Source organism: Crocodylus siamensis, chromosome 6 (genome assembly GCF_052110815.1).
Source record: "Crocodylus siamensis isolate JL-2025a chromosome 6, ASM5211081v1, whole genome shotgun sequence".
Lineage (NCBI taxonomy): Eukaryota > Metazoa > Chordata > Crocodylia > Crocodylidae > Crocodylus > Crocodylus siamensis.
In genome coordinates this window covers 91402142-91421728 of record NC_143400.1, presented here as the reverse complement: position 1 = coordinate 91421728, position 19587 = coordinate 91402142, and the positions used below count along the sequence as shown (strand labels likewise).

Here is a 19587-nt window from a genome sequence, read left to right as displayed (position 1 = left end):
AGCTCACAAGGAGATCACTGCAAGTTGTGTCTTTATTTTAGAATGGAGATACCAAAGGGAGCACCTTCTAGCTGGTGCAGTCGATACAGGCAGAAAAGCCTAATTGCCTGCAATGGATTCACCTTAATTTACAACTACTGAGGTTCTTGGCCCAGTTTTTTAGAAGTATGATGTCTGCTCACTCCTGAGAAGTACAGTCTAGGTCCTTGCCCCTCGGTCTTTGTATTTTTGGTGTGTCTCAGCTCAGAAGAAACAGTTCCAATATTTTTTCTTTCCACGTAACCCATCAGTCAGTCTGCGTCATGTAACTGCCACGCTCATCTGTGTTTTGCAGTTGTACGAACACTAGGTTAACACTAAAGCTTTACCTGACATTGGGTTCCCTCCTGCAGGGTCAAGGTTGGTATCACTGCAACTACTTAAAAATATGTTTTTTCTGTGCATTTTGTTTTCCAGTTTATCTGTGCCCCAGCACTTCTAAGGGGAGCAACTTAGTGGGGAGGGTTTGGGGTGGAAGGGTTACCCTTTCTCAAATCCTGCTTTGCTTGGGACCTATATACCCTCCTCTGCTTCCTAAGCTCTAACCCTGCCATGCGCTGCATGTGTCTGTCCTCCCAGATGCAGAAGCTAAGGAGAGAGAAGTCACCCGCCGCTTTTCCCTAGCCTCCTCCATCAACACCACAGTTAACACATCTGCTCTGACCAAAGGTACCGTCATCCTGCCTGTGGAGTTCCCCTCTTCCTTCCCCATGCTGAGCAGAGACTATTGGGTGTCTCACGCTCCCGTTGAAAGAATAAGTCTGTTCCTGAGGCTCAGGTTTTACAACTGGAGAGGGGTTTGACAAATGAGCCAGAGCATGTAATCCAGAGGCCAGCAAGCCAGAACAACCCAGCTCTGGTCCAGAACAGCTGGGTGGCTTTGGCATCACATCAGTGATGGTGGAGGTTTTCCCTGCACCCCCCTGGAGCCATGCAGCTGGGAGCTGCGCCCACGCTGCTGCTGCTTGTTCCAATCCCTTGCTCCCTGGCTGAGGTATGAATGCAGCTTCCAGCTGAGGAGGGAGGTGTGCCAGGGCTGGGCAGCTAGGAGCTGCATCCACACCGCTGCTGTTTCCAGCTGATCTGGCCTGCAAGTCGTATGTCGTCAACCCCTGGTGTGATCTGCAGAAACAAATAGGTCCAGCTTGATCATACGTTTATAACATATGTGCATGTATCCCCAAGGTATGAGGGTGGTGGTTTGCTCCAATTCCCAAAGAAGCACCTCCAAGACTCCAAGTGAGTTTTATGAACAGAGAATCCGAATTTTGGCTAAAACGGGATTTGGTTCCAAACTTCTCCGTGCCAAAGATCGCTTCCCCACCTCTCCTTGCAGATCCTTGGGATCCTTGCTGAGAAAGCAAAGAGCATTTCACTGTGCAGCGCTCATCAGCTTGAGATCATGCCAAAATCGGGATGGAATAGGTGTCGGTTCTGAAGCAAAACTGTAACTGCACTTTGACGGTGCATCCTGGGGTATCTGAGCCCCTGTGGAAAGCACTCGCCAAAAACCTGTCTGGATCACTGAAATTATTGGGATCAGGGAAACGGCAGCTTCTTTTGCAGAATTGCGATCGGTAACAAGTAGCCATAACAGTTTCATCTCTTACATACATGAAATATAGTAAACCAGTTGGTTATACAATACCAACAGTTACACATTATTGTATCAGACTTTGGAGGAGAGGTATATAATACAGGAGAATATTAAATACAGCTTGTACACGGTTACAAGTTAGTACAAAAAATATTGCCGTTCAGATAACCCAGGTCGAGGTAACCTAGGATTTACTGAGGTTAAACTGAATTTCAGTGAGATTTCTCCAAAGCTCCTAAGGGAGTTAGATGGGAATTAGCCAGTGGGGTTTGGACGCTTTGCTTCCTTGGACGCTTTTTTGTGAACTAGCATTTTAATTTGTTTGGGGAAATGCCCCAGATTTGCTCATGATTCCAAACATAATTAAATGTTTCAAAATGACGTGTGCCTTTAGGAGCATTAGTTTCATCGGAAAGCAATAGATTCATAGATGTAGGGTCGGAAGGGACTTTGTAGATCTCCTAGTCCAACCCCCTGCCTTGGGCAGGAGAGAAAACTGGGCTCAAATAGGAGGTAGGCTATCAAGTGAGTGCCTGAGTTACTGACACAGTTTAGGCTCTTCAGTCACAGAGGTGCTTTCAACTGTTTTACCTTTTGTTGGTTCCTGTGATGGGGGAAGGGACTGCTGTATTTTCTGTAAGGACAGGTTTTCTGCAAGAAGCAGCAGCTGGGATTTGATCCCGCTCTCACTGAGGTCAGTAGGAGTGCAGTTGTTGAGTTCAGGATTCAGCTGGATGGATGCAGCTCAAAAGACGTTCCACGGATATTCACAGCATTCAAAGCAGGGGTTTCCCTTCCAGCGCTCTCTTCCCACAAAGCGTCTCTCAGACAGTGCTGGGAATGCTCATGGAAGGAGGACATTTCAAGTGAAGACTGGACTGGACTTCGCACGTCCCAAGCTCACGAATGCAAGCGTTGGCCTTGGGATCCTGTTTCCAAGGGTTGTTTCCATCCTGTGATAGAACAAGCCTACCGTGACATTCACAGGGGCACCCCACTCGCACCAGACTCCTCCCAAACAACTAGATCAAGGACTATTTGCAGAAAGCTTCGCTGAAATTATTTTGAGCTCAGAAAAAATTGAGAAAAGCCCACGCTGGAGGTGGAAAATTTACAGACTGAAAGAGAAAAGGCTCACCGCCAGGCTCAAGACCCTTATTTTTCTTGCAGTTGGTATCAAATTGCGCTAAAGAATTGGAAGCATACTATTTCCTGTGCAAAGAAGGAATGAGCCTTTTGAAGGGAGCTGTACTAGGCCTGCAAAGGGAGCGAGGGGCATTGCCAGGGAAAAGGTCCTTTCATAGCCTTCCAGCCTCATTTCCACTCTAGCTCCAGAACTGGAAGACTGCTTGCCTTTTTGGATGTGAGTGGGCAGGTGTGATATACAGTGCCATTAACTGGTGGAGGAAATGGGAAGGAACAGACACAGGGAAAGAGGGTGGGAAAACAGTATCCTTAGCACTGTTGTATAGAATAACTTACTGGAGGAAATGGTGTGCAAGTTGCAATGAATTATCTATTTTTGGCAAAGTTTTGACTTCAAAAGTCAGAACTTTTCATTCCATCCAGGAAGAGCACACACTGCTGTAACTTCCTTAGCCTGACGAAGGGTTTTTGAACCCAAAAGCTTGCTTAATAATTGTTTTCCAACTATTTAAGTTGGTCTAATAAAAGATATCAGATTCACCCAAAGAACCTTGTCTGCCTATGTCCTTAGACCAACATGGCTACAACCTACACCCCTAAAGTCATAACTAGGCCTCCATCCAAGGGAAGATGTTGGTTTCTTGGCTGGAGGAGAAATGAAATGGGCCCTCCGTGATTTTTATTGCATAGTTTTATTCATTGCATTTCCTTTAAGGAAATGTGACATGCCCCAAAGCAGAAGCTTTGCCCTGTAATGAAATAAAGTTCCAGTCAAGGTATTTTTATCTCTACAACTCATTCAAGGACCACTGCTCCCTTATCTTTACTGCTAATAGATAAGTACAGTACTTTCTCTTGGGCACATGAAGCCAGGACCCAGGATAATTAGCAAAAAATCCATTTGCAAGGGGTACCTACCATCCAGAAATCAAAGGCACCACCTCTGCTTCAGGCATCTGATCCTAGACCCAGCAGTGCTGAAATTGTTTTTAGAGCCGAGTCTTACCTGCGGCAGCTGCATTTGCAGGGGCCACCTGGTGGAGAAGCAAAGGTGGGACATCTGTGGAAGTGCCTGTTGGAACCAGACACGTTCTCTAGGTCTTATTTACTACTGCGACCATTCAGAGCTGCAACGGGGTGGGGTGTTTGATTGATGCATATCGCAAACCTGTTTTTTTGCCCTTTTTATGGAAAATGGATTGGTTGGGGGGGTTTGGATTGGTTGGGGGGGTTGTCATTGTTTAGTGTCATGCATTACCCTGAGCCCTTTAGAAGGAACGACTTCATGAATTCCAAGTTGTGTTTCTTATAACGAAGACATTTGAAACAAGTTTCACCACTACCTCTACTGACAGTCTTGTGCATCTGTGAACTTCACACAGGTCCCCTTGGTCCTGCAGTTAAAGTCAAGAGGCATGAAATAAAGAGTGATCCAACTCCCCTGGGGTTTGAAGGTACAAGTATTGGCATCATGCATGAAGTTCTTCCCTGTGCACCTTTGGTGTCATCTGTGGACTGCCCATCTCTTCACTTGCATTAAAACCCACAAGGAGCTCCGCATTTAGTGTTTCATGTGTGCTTGTTGTAAACCCAAGTCTGTCACCTCATTGCCTGTTCTCTGTGCTTGTGCTGTGTTTGTGGGGTTTTATGTAGGTAGGGATCAGCCCGAAGTAAGGCTTCAGTTCCTAGCTAGGACCTTTGGGAAGGGCGTGAATTGTAATGTCAGGCTCCAGATCCAGTTCTGGATAGATCCCAACCTCCTCCAGCCTCTGGTTCAAAAGCAGATTCTGGATCCCACCTGTACAGCTCTGGTACTTCTTCAGCTCATCTTTTTCTCAGAGTAAGGAGATTAACAGCAGGATTGTACAGTATGTCCAATTGAAAATCCATGTTTGCAGTGGACCTGATTGGCAGTAGCGGGGGGCATGGCACCTCCTTCTGTTTGTTGCCTCCCTTCTTGCTCAGTGGCACCTTCACATGAAAGGTGGGGGGGGCAGTCACAGAGCCCCAGGAGCTGCTTGTGGCCTGTTAACTGCAGCTGGGTCACCCCAACCCACTCTCCACTGCGCTGGATGAATGTAGCAGAAAGTACACCCAAACCTTTTGCCCATTAAAAATGCAATGCCTCCTTTTGTTCATGCAGTACTTAAGATTGGTACTTGCTGCAGATTCTTGCATTGGTTAGATGTGGATCTGAAATGGCAAATTCACTAAAAAGTGAATTCAGGGAATGCTCAGTTAATTGCCGTATATACTTGGAACAGCACCTGCTTACATAGCACAGTAGCCCCTCCTAATGGCTAGCTGTAGCAGGACATGCTCCTTCTTCAGGTAAGCACAGGGAAAAGTCAGCTTGGACACCCGTGCTGCCCTGCAGGCATCTGGGTTGAAAAGGGTGAATTGCTAGTTCATGTGATACTCAGGTCAGTCTTGGCAGAGAAGGAATTTGGCCTGTGGAGGATGGAAAAGACTATCCTAAAGTCAGAAGCAAGGAGCGGGGATTAGAGCCCAAATGCCAAGGAGACTTTGCAGTTTCTTCCTCCACAGCAACCTCAGCCCCTAACTCTGCTGGGGAAGCCGCCTGGCCATACCGAGCGTCTTTCGGCATGGATGAGCCATGGCTGTGGTCACATCTTGGCTAGCAAATGCTGCTGCTGCCCAAACTCCACGTTTGTTGCAACTCGTCTGGTTCAGAAACACACTTTGCTTCTAAAGCCACCCCAAAACTTCCCCGGCAAAAATTGCATTGATCAGAAATTACTTGGTTTGTACCCGGCCAGGAGGAATTATGTAGGAGTTTCATTGAATCATCTTGAGACCATGTGGAGGAGCATGGAAGATATCAAAACTGAACGTTACAACCTTGAGGATTACTTTAAATGCTTCAAGGGCATTTATGAAGGACACTGTGGAGGGATAGAAGGCTAGACCATTCATCCAGTAATTGTTTTTAGGCCCCATGTGTCATCCATAATCCTCTTTGGTTTGCTTGGTTTGCTCACTGCATATCTCAAACAGTTTGTTTTCACCTCTTAGTGGACTGTGGACGTGATTCCTCAGTGCTCGTGTTGGTTAAGCGTTTCCCCGGATGATTTTTTTCCCAAACAGTTGGAACCACAGTCCTTTTGTCTGTTAAAATGACCAAACACGTGTGTGTCAGTGTTAATGTAATGTGCATGGTGGCGTTTCTGTGCTTGGTTTTTTTCTTCCCCCCTTCTTAAAAGAATCCAAGTAAGAGACACGATTCTGCTTCCTATCACAGATGCTTTTGAGAACACCATATTGGCCCAGACTAAAGGTAATACCAGTTCCACCACAAGGCCAGTACCTAGATCTGCTTCACAGACAGGTAACCAGAATTAACATATTTAAATGCTCAAAGCACATCACTGTCATGTAAATCAGTAGATATTTGTGACTCTGTTAAACTTTCCTGACCTTAAACTAAGTTCTCATTAGCCTCCATTTTTCTTTCTTTAAGTGAGCCATAATTTCCTTTGGAAGGAATGAAATCCCAAGCCCAAATAACTTCAGAGTCTAGAAATAATGGACCTGGTACTGATTTGAGGTAGATCAGAGCCAGTTCAAAATAGCGGCTTTGGATTAACTCTGGTGCAATCAGAATTTGGCCTATATTTTACAGCCTGTCTTCTGTATATGTGAATTTATTAGACGTGCCATCTCTAAAATCTGATTGATGGGATAAAAGCTACAAAGGAAGAGGGTAGAGCTATTCTAAGAGAAATGTATTGCTTGCTGAGAGGTCTTAAATTATTTCTCTAAGTAGCTTGAGCCCTGCCAGTGAATAATAATGACACAGGATTACTAAGGCCTTGTCTATGTGAACAAGTTAATTATTTTCTTGTATAGCCAAAAGTGTGAATTCAAACTGATAGAGTGATACTGGTATGATATTAATAAGGGATATGCAATCTGTGGAGGTATAAACAGGAGACATTTGAATAGATGTAGAGGTTGTAATAGCTCTGGGTTTGACATGTCTGGGATACGGTATCAAGTTTGAAGGCGTGGAGAAGGGAGTTGCAATGGAGAAGGAAGTTGAAAAACTGGACAAAAGAGCCACAAGAATGATTAGAGGATTGGAAATCATGCCATGTAGTGACTGAAGAAACTCAATCTGGTTAGTTTACTGCAAAGGAGGTCATGGGGACGACTCGGTCACAGGCTCTGCACGTGAGCAGAAGGCTTCTCATTCTGATAGTCACAGGTTGATGGGGCCCAATCTCTGGAAGTCAAACCTAGACAAAATTGAGCTAGAAGCAAAGCGCTCATTTTTAGCATGGAGGGCAATTCTAAAAGATGTGCTTCACGTGCAGCCATTGAACTCGAAGCTGGAATTGGCTCGAGGAAGCCCTCTGGTTTGTGTGATGCGGAAGGTAAGTTTAGATCAGCGGTTCTCAACCTTACTAGACTCAAGTCACCCCACAGAAAATGCCTCTTTAAAACATCTGCCTAATGCTGATTTTCCATCAGTCCAAAGCAGCTTGTGCTGAGAAAGGGGCACGCACTGTGAGGTTGTATGTAACTATTGTGTGTGAGCACAGATCTGGCTTTGTGCCTTATGGCTGTCATGCTGCTGGCTTGTGTCTGATGGCAGCAGTGACTCACCGGCTGCAAACAAAAGTTCAGCTCCACTTCTGAGCTACCTGCACTACTTTTCATCTGCCCGAATGAGGCCAGTATCTAGCCCAGGGGTGGGCAATTATTTTGGGCAGAGGGCCGCTTACTGAGTTTCGGCAAGCCATCGAGGGCCGCATGACAGGCAGCCAGGGGCAGATAAATATTAATTTTCTAAGTTTTGGGGAGGCCCCAGGGGCCGGACAGAATGGCCTGGCAGGCTGCATCTGGCCCACAGACCGCATTTTGCCCACCCCTGATTTAGCCCCTATCCAGGTACATAAAGGGAGTGGGTGCAAGGAGCTTCGATCTGCCCACTGGTGTTTGTCCAGTGGCATTCGGCAATAAAAGGACTCCAACTACAAGCGTGGGCAAGAGCACTGCCATGCTTTCCAGCATGGAAGGAAAGCTGTGCATTAATTGCCTTCGGTAGATTCAACAAAACAAAAAGTGAGCTTGGATTCAAATGAACACATTCAATAGATATCTCACATCCATGTTGTGCCTGGGCCAGGTCTTCCCGAGGGATATTATCCCTGCTTTCTCCTAGTCGACCTATTGTCCTCACCCGGGCAGAAGAAGCAGGTAGATGCCATCTCCCAGTTCCACAGGAGGAACAGGAAGTACATGGTGCTGTCTCCAAAAGTGGATTTGCCAGGCTGGCATGTACCAGGGAGGAATTTTGGAGGACTTCCTCAAATATGAATTAGCATGGTCCTATGATGGTCTCATGCACGATCTGGAACCTGCCTATCTCATTTAGCCCCTAGTGTATTTCTTGCTTTGGGCAGGTCGAGAGCACTCAACCTCACCCAAACAGCAGCACTTCCCTGTTTCTGTTTCCACAGATGCAGGTGGATGAAAAGCAGTGAGACAAATTCTCTGAATCCCCAGAAAGTTGCATTCAGTTCAGGGGCGAGGTTGGGACAAAGGCTGAGGGGTAGGGTCAGTTCTGTCCAAAGGAGTGCTCGCATTACGGTCCGTTCTGTGGAGAGAAGGCTGAACTTGGGCCATCTGTATCGAGAGGCACTGCACATCATTCTTTGGCTTGAGATGCATCTCCCTTTGCCCTGCAGCAAGTTACTTGGGAGGTAACTTCTTGGTCACTTCATTAACTACTTGGTTAATGAAAGAAAAATGCTCGTGCATTCCACGTGACCTCACGCTTCCCCGATTGAATATCTTGCATATGGCACTAGAAGGCATCGGTATCTTATGCAGGAGCTGGAAGGCAGTAACATCACTCAGCTGTGTGTCATGTCATCCATGCTGCTAATGTTCAGAGAGATGCTTTTCTATGGGAGCTAGTTAGTCGGATGCTTTTTCAGAGCAGGAGGCCCTGGCTGGGCCTGCATGGTGCACAATGGTGATACTCAAGCTAGCTTCTCACGGACTTGCTCCTGAACTGGAAGCAGTGTGGCCACATTCACACGACACTGCACCCAGGCTAATTAATTTGGCTTGTCTGTGCCATGTAAACCTACCTTCTGGGTCCGGTTCTCGCCGAGGCTGGGACTGACGGCTGTGCAATCCTGCGTGGGTGCAGAGTTCTTGCTATATATTTCTGTATTGCTAGCATGATGTGACAGTATATTTGCTGCTATGTGGCAACAAGAGGAGCCAACCTGTTCATCTTGCCTTCTATCTACCATGAGCCAGCTCTACTGATCCGGCAAAGGAGCGCTCCCATGGGAATGGCAATCAGTCCGTCTCTTCTTGCACCCTCAGCTGTGTTTGTCTAGGCACTGTGTTTGCACCCAAAGTCCTGTACCTCCTTTCACTCTGATTCTTCTTTTTCCTCTTTGCCAACTAATTCTGCTTTAGGCAGTTACCAGTTTTTTGAAGCAGTTTGTGCATAAGGTCACCTGGAAGCGGGCTGGAGAGGACTGCGCTTCAACAGCTTCTGGACTTGGGAACTAGAGATGTATAACCTGATGTGACCTGAAAGCTGGAAAACACATGCATTGAACTTGCCTTTCTGAACAGGCTCCAGCTAGTCCCCTCCACTAAGTCATCGTTTGTTGTAACTCTTTCTGCTGAAATATGCCTCGTCCCGTCTGTTCTGTAGTCACTGACGTGAATTTTGAAATAATGTTGGAAAAAGATGCAGTGCAGGGGAGTTGGGGAGGGAAATGTCTGAATATGTTTGACTTCTCTAATTCCTTGTGGAAAGTGGTCAAAGCTTGTTGTTTAATGTTCTTCCCCCAGGTTGGCCCAGCAGACAGATGCCGTCACTAGACACATTCGAGGATTTTGAAGCTATCCCCTCCAGCACTGATGAGCTCTCTAACTCTTCTGACATGGAGGAAGAGACCAACGCTAACAATGTAATTTCTTTTCACAACATACACTGCACCTTTCTCCTTGCTTCCTAATATAAGGTCAGGGCCAAGTTTGGATCCGTGTTTTCCCCAAATTCAGAGGTGTTTTGGTTTGGAGATTTGATTTGGTTCTAGGTCAATGGCATAATTCAAAATTGGAATGGTGTCCAAGTTCCCTTGAAGTTATGGGAGGTTTAGATTCATGATGGATCGTTGAGGCCATCTCTAGAGATAACTGTCCATGGATATATAATGCACAGTGCTGTCCTGAGTGTGCTGCTGACTTGTAGCAGCATCTCACAGCCTTGGAGCTACCAGAGCTCTGTGAACAAACTGACCTGCCTGGACATTGCTCTTGGATGCGCTGTCTTCTTCTCTAGGTTTTTCTGATGACCGGGATCAATGAAAGCCTCCCTCGTGTCACTTATGAAGATACAGAAGCAGAAAGAAACCAGCCTTGTACTCTTGTACTCTTCAGCCGTATCTAAATTCCCATAAGTCAGAAGCATCTAAAAACCAACCGTTTTTATTTTCCTTTTCTTCAAAGAAAGAAGTCAGCTCCCTGATCTGAACAAAACTGAGTCTTTAATTTGAAGACACCCACATTTCAGACACTTTCCCTTTCATTGAGTAGTGCACGTTCTTTGCCCCTCTCTAAAACCCTGTAAGCAAAGGGGCTGGGGTGTTGTTTCCATGCTTGCTTCTGCCAGTTTTTGTGCTGGCCCATCAATGAGACTTTCTCCTGATTTACACCATCATTGCCAGGGAAGGATTCAAGCCCAGGGTTGGAGAGAGATGCTTTTTAACAACAGCACAGCTGAATTACTTCATTTTGAATTGTTAAGCAGCATCCGGCCACATCTGCAGTGTCTGGAAACTTCACATAAGAAAATAAGTCAATCTGAGCATGTGTGACCACTCAGATGGGAAGCACAAACTGAGAGTGGTGGCTGATCTCTTCTTTCCAGAGGTCTGACTTGTCCACAGACGCTGCATGTGATTAGCCTTTGGCACTGGCCGAAACAAAAAGAATGGGAAGTAATAGCAAGCCTTGTAGAGGACATTTTTCAATGTCTAATGTAGTCTGTTGCCCACAAAGTTCCTCTGTCCAGTGTTTGCTTCGTTCATGGTAACAGCATGTCTGCTGCACTGTTTCATTCATTACAGGTGTCCAACCTCTTTCGGGTAGAAGGCAGCTTTGAAACCTGTTTTCCAGAGTCTCTTGCTCTAGAGGATGGAGATTTAGTGCAGTTTGTACAGGAGGGAGAAAACGGACAATGGTAAGTACAGCTGATAGGGCAGCCCCTTGAGAGGCGCCGTGTCGTGATTGCACTCTCCAGAGTCTACGATAGACCCCTGACGACTTACAGAGCCGTTCTGGGGCTGGGGGAGTGCTCAGGTGGGCTTGGCACCACTCCAGCAACGTTTCTCCCTTTACAGCTTGACCATAGCTGGGTTTCTAGTAGGGCTGTGCAAGGCTTCAGACCGTTCTTCAGATCCAGAGAAGCTTTGGACACTTCAGCATCCGAAGCAGCATGCCCAGATCGAAGCACTGGCTTCGTTAGGCTTTCTGAAGCAGGTCGGAGCTTCCAACGCGCTTTGGGAAAGCTTCGGAGCCACTTCGGAGATCCGGCCATAGGTTATAATGGGGAACCAATGAAATATCTATTACTTTGTTGTTTTTTGTCTGATCTGGATGGAACATGCGGGGTGGTAGCCCCTGGTGAAACCACAAAGCCTGCCAGGTTTCAAGGTGATAGGTGCAGGGGTTTGGGGGGAATTCCCCTCAAGCTGCTAACAGACAAAACTCATGCCATGGGTGACACTGCGTGCGTTAAGGCGCAGCGGGGTGACAGCTGCAGGGGTGGTGGCCCCTGCTCAGGCCACGACACCTGCCAGCTGTGGAGGAGATCAGTGCAGGGGGAGTCTGGGGCCCTGCACCCCTAGCTGCTGACAGACAAAACTCGAGCCACGGTTGCTTGTGGGACCAACTGTGTCTGTCTTAGGGCAGTTGATTATCTGTATTGATTCTTTCCTCTTCTTAGTCTGTGGTTTTGTAGGTGTTAATCATTGCTAATTAACTAATTATCTAGTAGCTACTAGCACAGGGGTGAGCAAAATGCAGCCCAGGGGCCGGATGCGGCCCGCTAGGCCATTCTATCCAGCCCATGGGGACCCTAAAAAATTTAGAAAATTAATATTTACCTGCCCCAGGCTGCCTGTCATGAGGCCCTCACTGGCTTGCCAAAACTCGGTAAGCGGCCCTCCACCCTAAATGATTGCCGGCCCCTGTACTGTGTATTGAGCTGGTCCCTGAGTGAATCATGATTGATTGGTAACTAGTAACACAGTAGCTTAGCAGCCAGGCCTGCAGTAGTTTCACCCCCCTCCCACCCTGCTGTGCCCCAAGACGGACACAGTGGCACAAGCACCCATGGCATGAGTTTTGTCTGTCAGCAGCTAGGGGTGCAGGCCCCAGACCCCCCTGCACCGATCTCTTCCACAGCGGGCAGGGGTCACAGCAGGGGCCACCACCCCTGCAGCTGTCACCCCGCTGCGCCTTCACACACGCAGGGGCACCCATGGCACGAGTTCTGCTTGTCTGCAGCCTGAGGGGCATTTCCCCCCAAAACCCCTGCACCGATCTTCTTGAAACTTGGCAGGCTTTGTGACCTGAGCAGGGGCCACCACCCCTGCAGCTTTCACCCCCCTGTGGTGTAACACAGCCGTGACATGAGTTTCGCTTTCAAGAATTTGGGTGCAGTTCCCCCCCAGACTCCTGCACTGATCTTTAAACTTGGCAGGTTTGATGCACTCAGCAGAGGCTACCATTCCTGCAAGTTTCACCCAAATTGGACAAAAAATCAACAAAGTTATAGATATTTCATTGATCCCCCATTATACCCTAGGGCCAGGTCTCTGAGGGGCTGGATCAAAGTGGGAACCCGGTCCGGAGCTCCGGATCGGATCGCTGCCATCCGAAGTGGCCAGATCCAAAGCTGGATCGAATAGCTGCCTACTCATACAGGCCTAGTTTGTAGCCCTCTCCTGTGCGTTTCCATGAAGAATGGGCCAGTGCAAAGGAGGTGGATGGGAAATGCACTGACCTGCTCTCTCTGCATTTCAGGCTAGTCAAGAAGCTGGTGTCTGAGAAAAGTGACTGGGTTCCTTCTAGCATGTTACAGCCAGCAGACGGGCATAGTAACAACTTGCTTAGGAACAGCAATGCAGGTAATAAAGGTAGCATCTGCAAACATCGGGAAAGCTCCTGGACTTTCTTATTATTTTTGCTTTAGAAAGCATACGTTGGTGCCTGCTAAAACAGACACACTTCAGAATCCAGTTCAGGGCCTCCGTGGGCATCAGGGTTCAATCCAAATTCAAGTCTGTGGTTCAGACTTGAATTTGAGGATGGCAACGTCTTGTGAGCTACTGTTGCAGGTCAGGCACTCGCACAATTGCAGGTCAGGCACTTGCACAATTGTTTCCATCATTTTGGGTTGAAGTCCTTGATGATGTGCTGATCTTATGAGATTTCACTTAAACCAGAAGTCAAACCAGTTTTTTCCCCCAGCTTTAATTCTGGCCCCAAGTCTTAAGGGAGTGGTTAGGTTTGGAGAGTTGAATCTAAACCCCTCTGCAGATCAAGATGATTACAGATTGGACCCCTCTTTAAAATGAATGAGCCAAACCCATTGACACAGGCGTGACTCATTGTGGAAAGAAAGAAGCTTGGGATGATTCATTTGACCTCCCATCTAAAAGAGAGAGGTGCTGTTTAATTTAATGGGGGGTTTTTTGAAGGCGGGGGGGAGAGGTGGGGATGTTGACAAAACTTTCTTTTTCTTTGAGGATTTACCAGAGTTTTAAAAGCCCTTTTAAAAATAAACAGGAATTCCTTGCTGCAGCTTAAGAAAAATATGGTAGTGACTGTGGCCTGCCAGCAGATCTGTGCTTCGTCCGGATCAGTACTTTGATGTTGATCCCATTGAGAGTCGGCTGAGAGACCCCTCCATCCTGACTAGTGATTAACATATGGCATGGGAATGGAGATTAGACATTTTTTAAAATTTTACTGTTGGGTGCTCTGGGATACTAACATCAAACCTCAAAATTGTAGCATAAAAGCCCTTGAGATTTCAATATAACGACACTCTCCATGCATTTGTTTTTCAGAAGCATACAATGATGCCTGCAACACGACCTCTGCAGAATCGGCAATGAAGGAAAGTGAGGTGGCCAGGAGCTTAGCAGCAGAGCAGAGGGCTGGAAGTTGAGTCACGGGGCTGTGACCTCCTCAGGACTCCAGGCTCTTGTTTGTTGGTTAGGGGTGGATGCTGGACCAAGTTGCCTTTCTCACCAGCTCTGAGCTTCAGAGTTTCTTCCATCTTCATCAGCATGAACAGAAGAGAACTGCTGGGTCCAGCTGACAAGCTGAAAGACTTGAAGACACACTAGACATTAAAAAAAAAAAAAAAAGCATCAGAACCATCTTCAGTATTAAACAGGAATTGATAAATGCTTCTCGCATTGGTTAGCAAACTGTTGGAGAGGATGTGACCTAAATTAGGTCGACAGCAGAATGAAAAGCTACTATGCACCCACCTTTTGGCAACCTTGCTTGGGTTCTTTCCAAAGGATGGATCTGTGGTCACCAGTTCCTGCTCTGCTGGGGAATCGCCTGGCATTTTTCCATTTGTCTGGCTCTGCTGCTGTGCCTTTCCCTGACTCCCCTCATTCCAGAAGATAGACCATGAAATTATCCAGTCATTCCTAACGGATCATCAGGAGCAAGAACCTAACATTTGCAGGGAAGTGGTGGTGGAAAAACTCATGCCAGCTCAAGACTATCAGTGAAGCTGAGCCCCGCCAAGGCGTGACTGCTTTGACAGTGGTGCGGTGAACGATCTTCTGTTTACAGGATCTGTGGATGATGCAGGTTGGCAACTTCTGGCCAAAAGATGGAGTTTCAAGGTTAAGTGGTGAACAAAGTCGTGTGATGATGACTGTGCCGAAGGACCAGCTGAGCTCTTCTTACAGTATAAACAGATTCCTTCCCTCTACCATGATTGCTGGATCACATCCCTCTGCATTTGGTGCTGATAATTTCATAGAGCGGCATTTAAAGTTACCCATTTGAGTACACTGCATGCTTGCACTTCCATTGTGTGCTGGGCTATGAAGTAGGTACAGTTCATTCCCATGTCGTATCCAAATATACTTAAGCATTTGCTAATAGGCTGGTGAGTGTTAGAAACACTGATGAGTGGATAAAGTGTTATTGTTAATTGCTTCTTTCCAGGACATTTTTATTAAGGACTGTACCAAATCTCGGTCACATTAGGATGAATGTAGACCTTTTACAGATGTTAGTAATTCCTGTACAAGCCATTAGCTCATTCAGAGCAAGTCTGAAGGCATGTGCATGGAGGTATTTTGATGCTAAACTGGAGTTTTCAAGCCCACAAAGCTGCTAGTCCCTTTCATGTTGCAAAACTAAATACTGATCTAGGACTGTGCATAGAGGAAAAGACCAGTCTGGAAGAAATGACCCTGGAGAGCTCAAAAGTCAGGGATTGGTTTTCCCCACCAGAGATTGTTTCCATCCCCCCCCATAATTAATGATGCTTCGTGTAAATAATAGGCAAAAATGGAAAAAAAGCTAAACCAGAAACACTATGAATTGCACCATTAGGCAGAATAATAGCATGAAATAATCATGCTTTTGAAGTCACCACTGTTGCACTGAGATACAATGTGAGCTCATTTAGTGCTGGTAATAGATTTAATTTACCTTTCAAGGATAGTTGGGGCCAAAAACTGCCCTCAGAGACGTACAAAATTCCTGCTACATCCCCCAGAGCAGGGGTGTTGACTCATGTGCCGTATAAGCCAGATGATGGACATCCCTGGGCTGGTCTGTGGGCCAGACTGGGACTGACCCTCCATGGAGCAGTCTCAGTGCTGGGTCCAGCCCATGCACCACACACAGCGCATGCCACGGCATGGGGCATGTCTGCAGCACCCGGTGCTGCAAACGGCACTGAGAGGGCTGGTCTGGGGCACCTGTGCCCGAGCCCCCCTGTGCTGTGTGTAGCACTGGGTTTAGCCTGTGTTGCATGGGCAGCACGTGCCCCATGTCAACCCCAGGGTCTGTGTGCATGGCAAATCCTGGGGCCAGCGTGTGCTGCATACAGTGCATGGGGCTAGACCAACCCTAGACACTGGTTTTGGGTCTGGCGGGCACCGGGTGGAGCGTGAGCCCCATGCTGGCCCCCTGTGCCACATGCAATGTGTAGGGCTGGAGTCAGTGACCCATGGGCCAAGTCATACAGATCTCGTCTGTGGGCCATATGTTTGACACCCATGCCCTAGAATGACATGAGCAGCTTAAAGGCAGAGGTAGAGTCCCTTTGGTCCCCAAATACAGTTACAGGTTTGTGCAGTGAAATCATTCCCACTCCCCACAGAATAACTTCACCTCGGTTTCCTTGTTACTTCAGTGACAGGGGCACTGTCTGGTAACGGGGCCTCTCCTCGCCCCTGCCACCCCCGAGTGTGCCGTGCGGGGCTGGAGAGGTTGCAGTGCACAGCGGTGTGCGTGGAGGGGTTTCCTCTGTGTACGTGAACTTGCCAAAACGAAGGGTGTCATTGTTGTATTATTGTTATATGAAAGCCAAAAATTGCACTTTGGATTCTTCCTAGAGGAACGGGTAAGATCCAGACCATCATTGGTAAAACATCAGTCTGTCTGCTGGTGGGAAGTCAGGAGTTGCAGAATCACAGAAAATTCAGGTTGGAGGGACCCCAGAGGGTCACATCTAGTCCGACACCCTGCTCAAAGCAGGACCAGCCCCAACTTGATCATGTCAGCCATGGCTTTGCCTACCTACGTCAGCTCTATCTCAGCCTCTGCCATTTGCAGTGTGATCAGAGGTAAGTCCCTTCCCTCCTGAGCACCTCCGCTTCTGCGTGTGTCAAATGAGGGAATGCCACCGTGCAGTCTCCACTCACCTGTGCCCCTCAGATGGGGGATCTCTGCCAGGCAACTCATCAAGAAGACCATTCCCTCTTGGGGCAGCGAAGCGGCAGGCCTACATCAGTGCCTACATCCCACGCACCCCTTTGCACTCCCAGGCTGTTACCAGTTGCCTGTTACCTGGGTACACTGGGATGGTGAGGCAGAGCAGGCTCCTTCGCTCCAGACCACAAAGACAGCAGCCACAAAATACAGTGTGGATTGTAACTATTTTTCCTCACCCTTTTTTTTTTAACAATTTCTGCAGGGTTTATTTTTTTCTTCATCAACAATATTTCAAGGTTTGTCGTGTTGGCCAAGCCTTATATGTCATGTTATTTTTACGACGGAGAAAGAACCCAGTCTCTTACTGTCACTTTTAATGAGAAAATCCAAAGACTTTGATTTCTTGAGGAATCAAAAATAAAGCTGAGGACAATTCTAAACGAGTAGCTAGAGAAAGATTGTATTTTGGCTTTGCTGACACGATAGTCCAGGGTTCAGTGACCGTCCATTTTGCTTCTTTGGCTGCCAAGACAATCTTTCAATTGTTGTGGTACTTTGTGGCTAACCAGGGCTTAACAACACGATGGATGCCCCATCCAAAGTCTAGAGGATGATTTAAGAGCAGAGTTAAGATTCAGCAAGGCGAATGCATTAGGGCACAGCCGTGTTGGAAGCAGCTCTTCCCACAAGTTCATTGTCTTCTCTTCTCTTCCCGCATCACGGCGTGAATTCCAGAAAGATACCCCTGTCTACACTGCATGGAGAAGATGTGGTAGCTAAAGAGGTGTTTAAGAGTAGTGGCTGCCAAAAGGCTTCAACTCTAGCATAAACAAGGGGTAAGGCCTGGTCTGCGCTATAATAATTGGCACGTTTGATCCTCCACTGCTTTTTAGGTCTCACCCCATTAAGTAGAGAGTGGAGAATCAGGGCCATCATGTCTAGACACAGTTATAAACAGTTGTCGCCCAACTAAGTCCTATCGTTGGCTTTCCTTGCCAGACTGAACAAAGATTTATGTGGTTTTGTGTTCCAGTTCCTTAAGTGATTAAAAGCCATTTTGACAGCCAGCCTTTTTTCAAGTGCTCAGAGATCTCAAACAGGATTGGGTTTCAGGAAGGTCAAGTGCTTCCCTTACATAATGCTTGAGGACTGGCTTGTTATTAGACGATCCAGTACTTTTAAAAAGCCAAATTGTTGCATTTTTCTGCAGCAGCTGAAGCTGAAATAGCTGCTAAGAGTTCTTCTCGTATGCTGAGAATTGGTACAGTTTGTCATTCTTGCATATTGCCATGGTGTTGATGATGACGACAATGTATTTGTATATTGTGATTGAGAGATAATCAGACAGCTCAAAGCACAGGATTCTCTTGAGGAATTGCCTGTCTCCTTCCCCACCCCCCCAGTCAAAGCTGAATGTATGAATTTATAACAAGTGTGCAAAGTTGGAATTTCTGTAAATAGGCTGTTCTGAACGATGTAGAACCACACTTTGTTTGGACTTTATAAAAATTATAAATACTGTAGTACAAAACACTTTGTGATTGGGACTTCTGTGCAACACAACCGATTACATGAGCTTTTTATGAATCTTAAAAAAAGGGGGACATTCACATAAAAGATCTGTCTGCAGCTGGCAGAATCCATACCGATGTCCGGCTTAACCTCAGTTACGGCCAAGACATTTTTGGCCGTGCAAGCATAATGCTTTCCCTTTAGAGAATCTCCATTGATCAAATCCCCTGACTCACGTTAGACCCTTATTTAAGTGTAAGACTAAGTTTAATGCAAGTGTCTGTGCAAAGATTGTAATTGCAGCCCTGGCTCTGTTGGGTGCAAGTCATGGCATTAATGAATGATGAAGCCCATATGATTGGGGCCTGTCTGCCTATAGGGCTACCTTGCCCCCTAAGATTCAGCCTGGCATTTGAGAGTCTATGAAGGGCCTCCACTATTAGACCTTCAGTCACGAGATGAGGCAAATGTATTCACTTTGTCCTAGATTTCGCTCCTTTTCAGTCCCAACTTTATGGCATGGTGCGTAGCTCAGCCACCTATTCTTTGATTGACTGAGGACTCCGGGTAGGGCTGGGCAGAGGACCTGGTTGTATGGAAGGAGCAGAGCTTTGTTCTGCACTGTTTCATGGGTGGATATTTGTCAGCAAAGGAGTATATGGGCTACAACTTGCAGCATCTGCCCGGAGACAAAACGATGCACCTTTATTAAAAATCTGAGTGCAAATAAATATTGAGAGAGAATGCACACACACCATGTTTGAAAAAAACAAATGCTTCCCCCCAAAAAGAGGAAAATCCACTGGACAGAACGTCCCGTGGTGTGAATCGGCTTGGTAATATAGCCTGCTGTCCACTAGAGAGAGTCAGAGCTCTTTATCAACGGACTACGATTTGGAAATACAGAGCTCAGATGGAAACTAATCCCTCCACAAGATGTATGTGTCGATGTTATCCCAGTGCGCAGCACAAGTTAGGGGGTTCATATTCTTACAGTGATTCTCAGTGGCGGTGAATTGAACCAGTCATACATGCAGTTCCCATGTTCTGGTTGCACAGTGAAGGCCTCATTTGCCTCTTGAGTTATGCTGTTATAAATCAGGCACAACTCTATTTGAATTATTTCTGATTTGAATCAGTGTAAATGAGGGGAGATTTGGGTCATGAATGCTGAGGCTGCTCGTGTAAGTTAGTGGCACTATGAGCGAGATGGCCAACTCCTTAGCAAGCAAACGCCCAAAGCCACTTGGGTTCTCATCCCCTCTGAGCCCCTGACTGATCTTCAGTAAGTCCCTTGATGCCTGGACGTT

The 19587-nt window shown here is 46.9% G+C and overlaps 1 protein-coding gene across 1 annotated transcript in view; it reads left to right on the top strand.

Annotated features, from left to right (window-relative positions):
* The window catches only part of MCF2L2 (MCF.2 cell line derived transforming sequence-like 2), a 232733-nt gene extending 214447 nt beyond the window's left edge, over positions 1–18286 (top strand). The window contains exons 28-34 of the mRNA XM_090055259.1: positions 619–708; positions 4165–4236; positions 6045–6131; positions 9629–9747; positions 10909–11021; positions 12869–12972; positions 13918–18286. Coding sequence (XP_089911385.1) covers positions 619–708; positions 4165–4236; positions 6045–6131; positions 9629–9747; positions 10909–11021; positions 12869–12972; positions 13918–14018 — 686 coding nt within the window. The 3' untranslated portion in view covers positions 14019–18286. The remainder of the gene's footprint in view (positions 1–618; positions 709–4164; positions 4237–6044; positions 6132–9628; positions 9748–10908; positions 11022–12868; positions 12973–13917) is intronic.
* The last annotated feature ends 1301 nt before the right edge of the window (positions 18287–19587 follow it).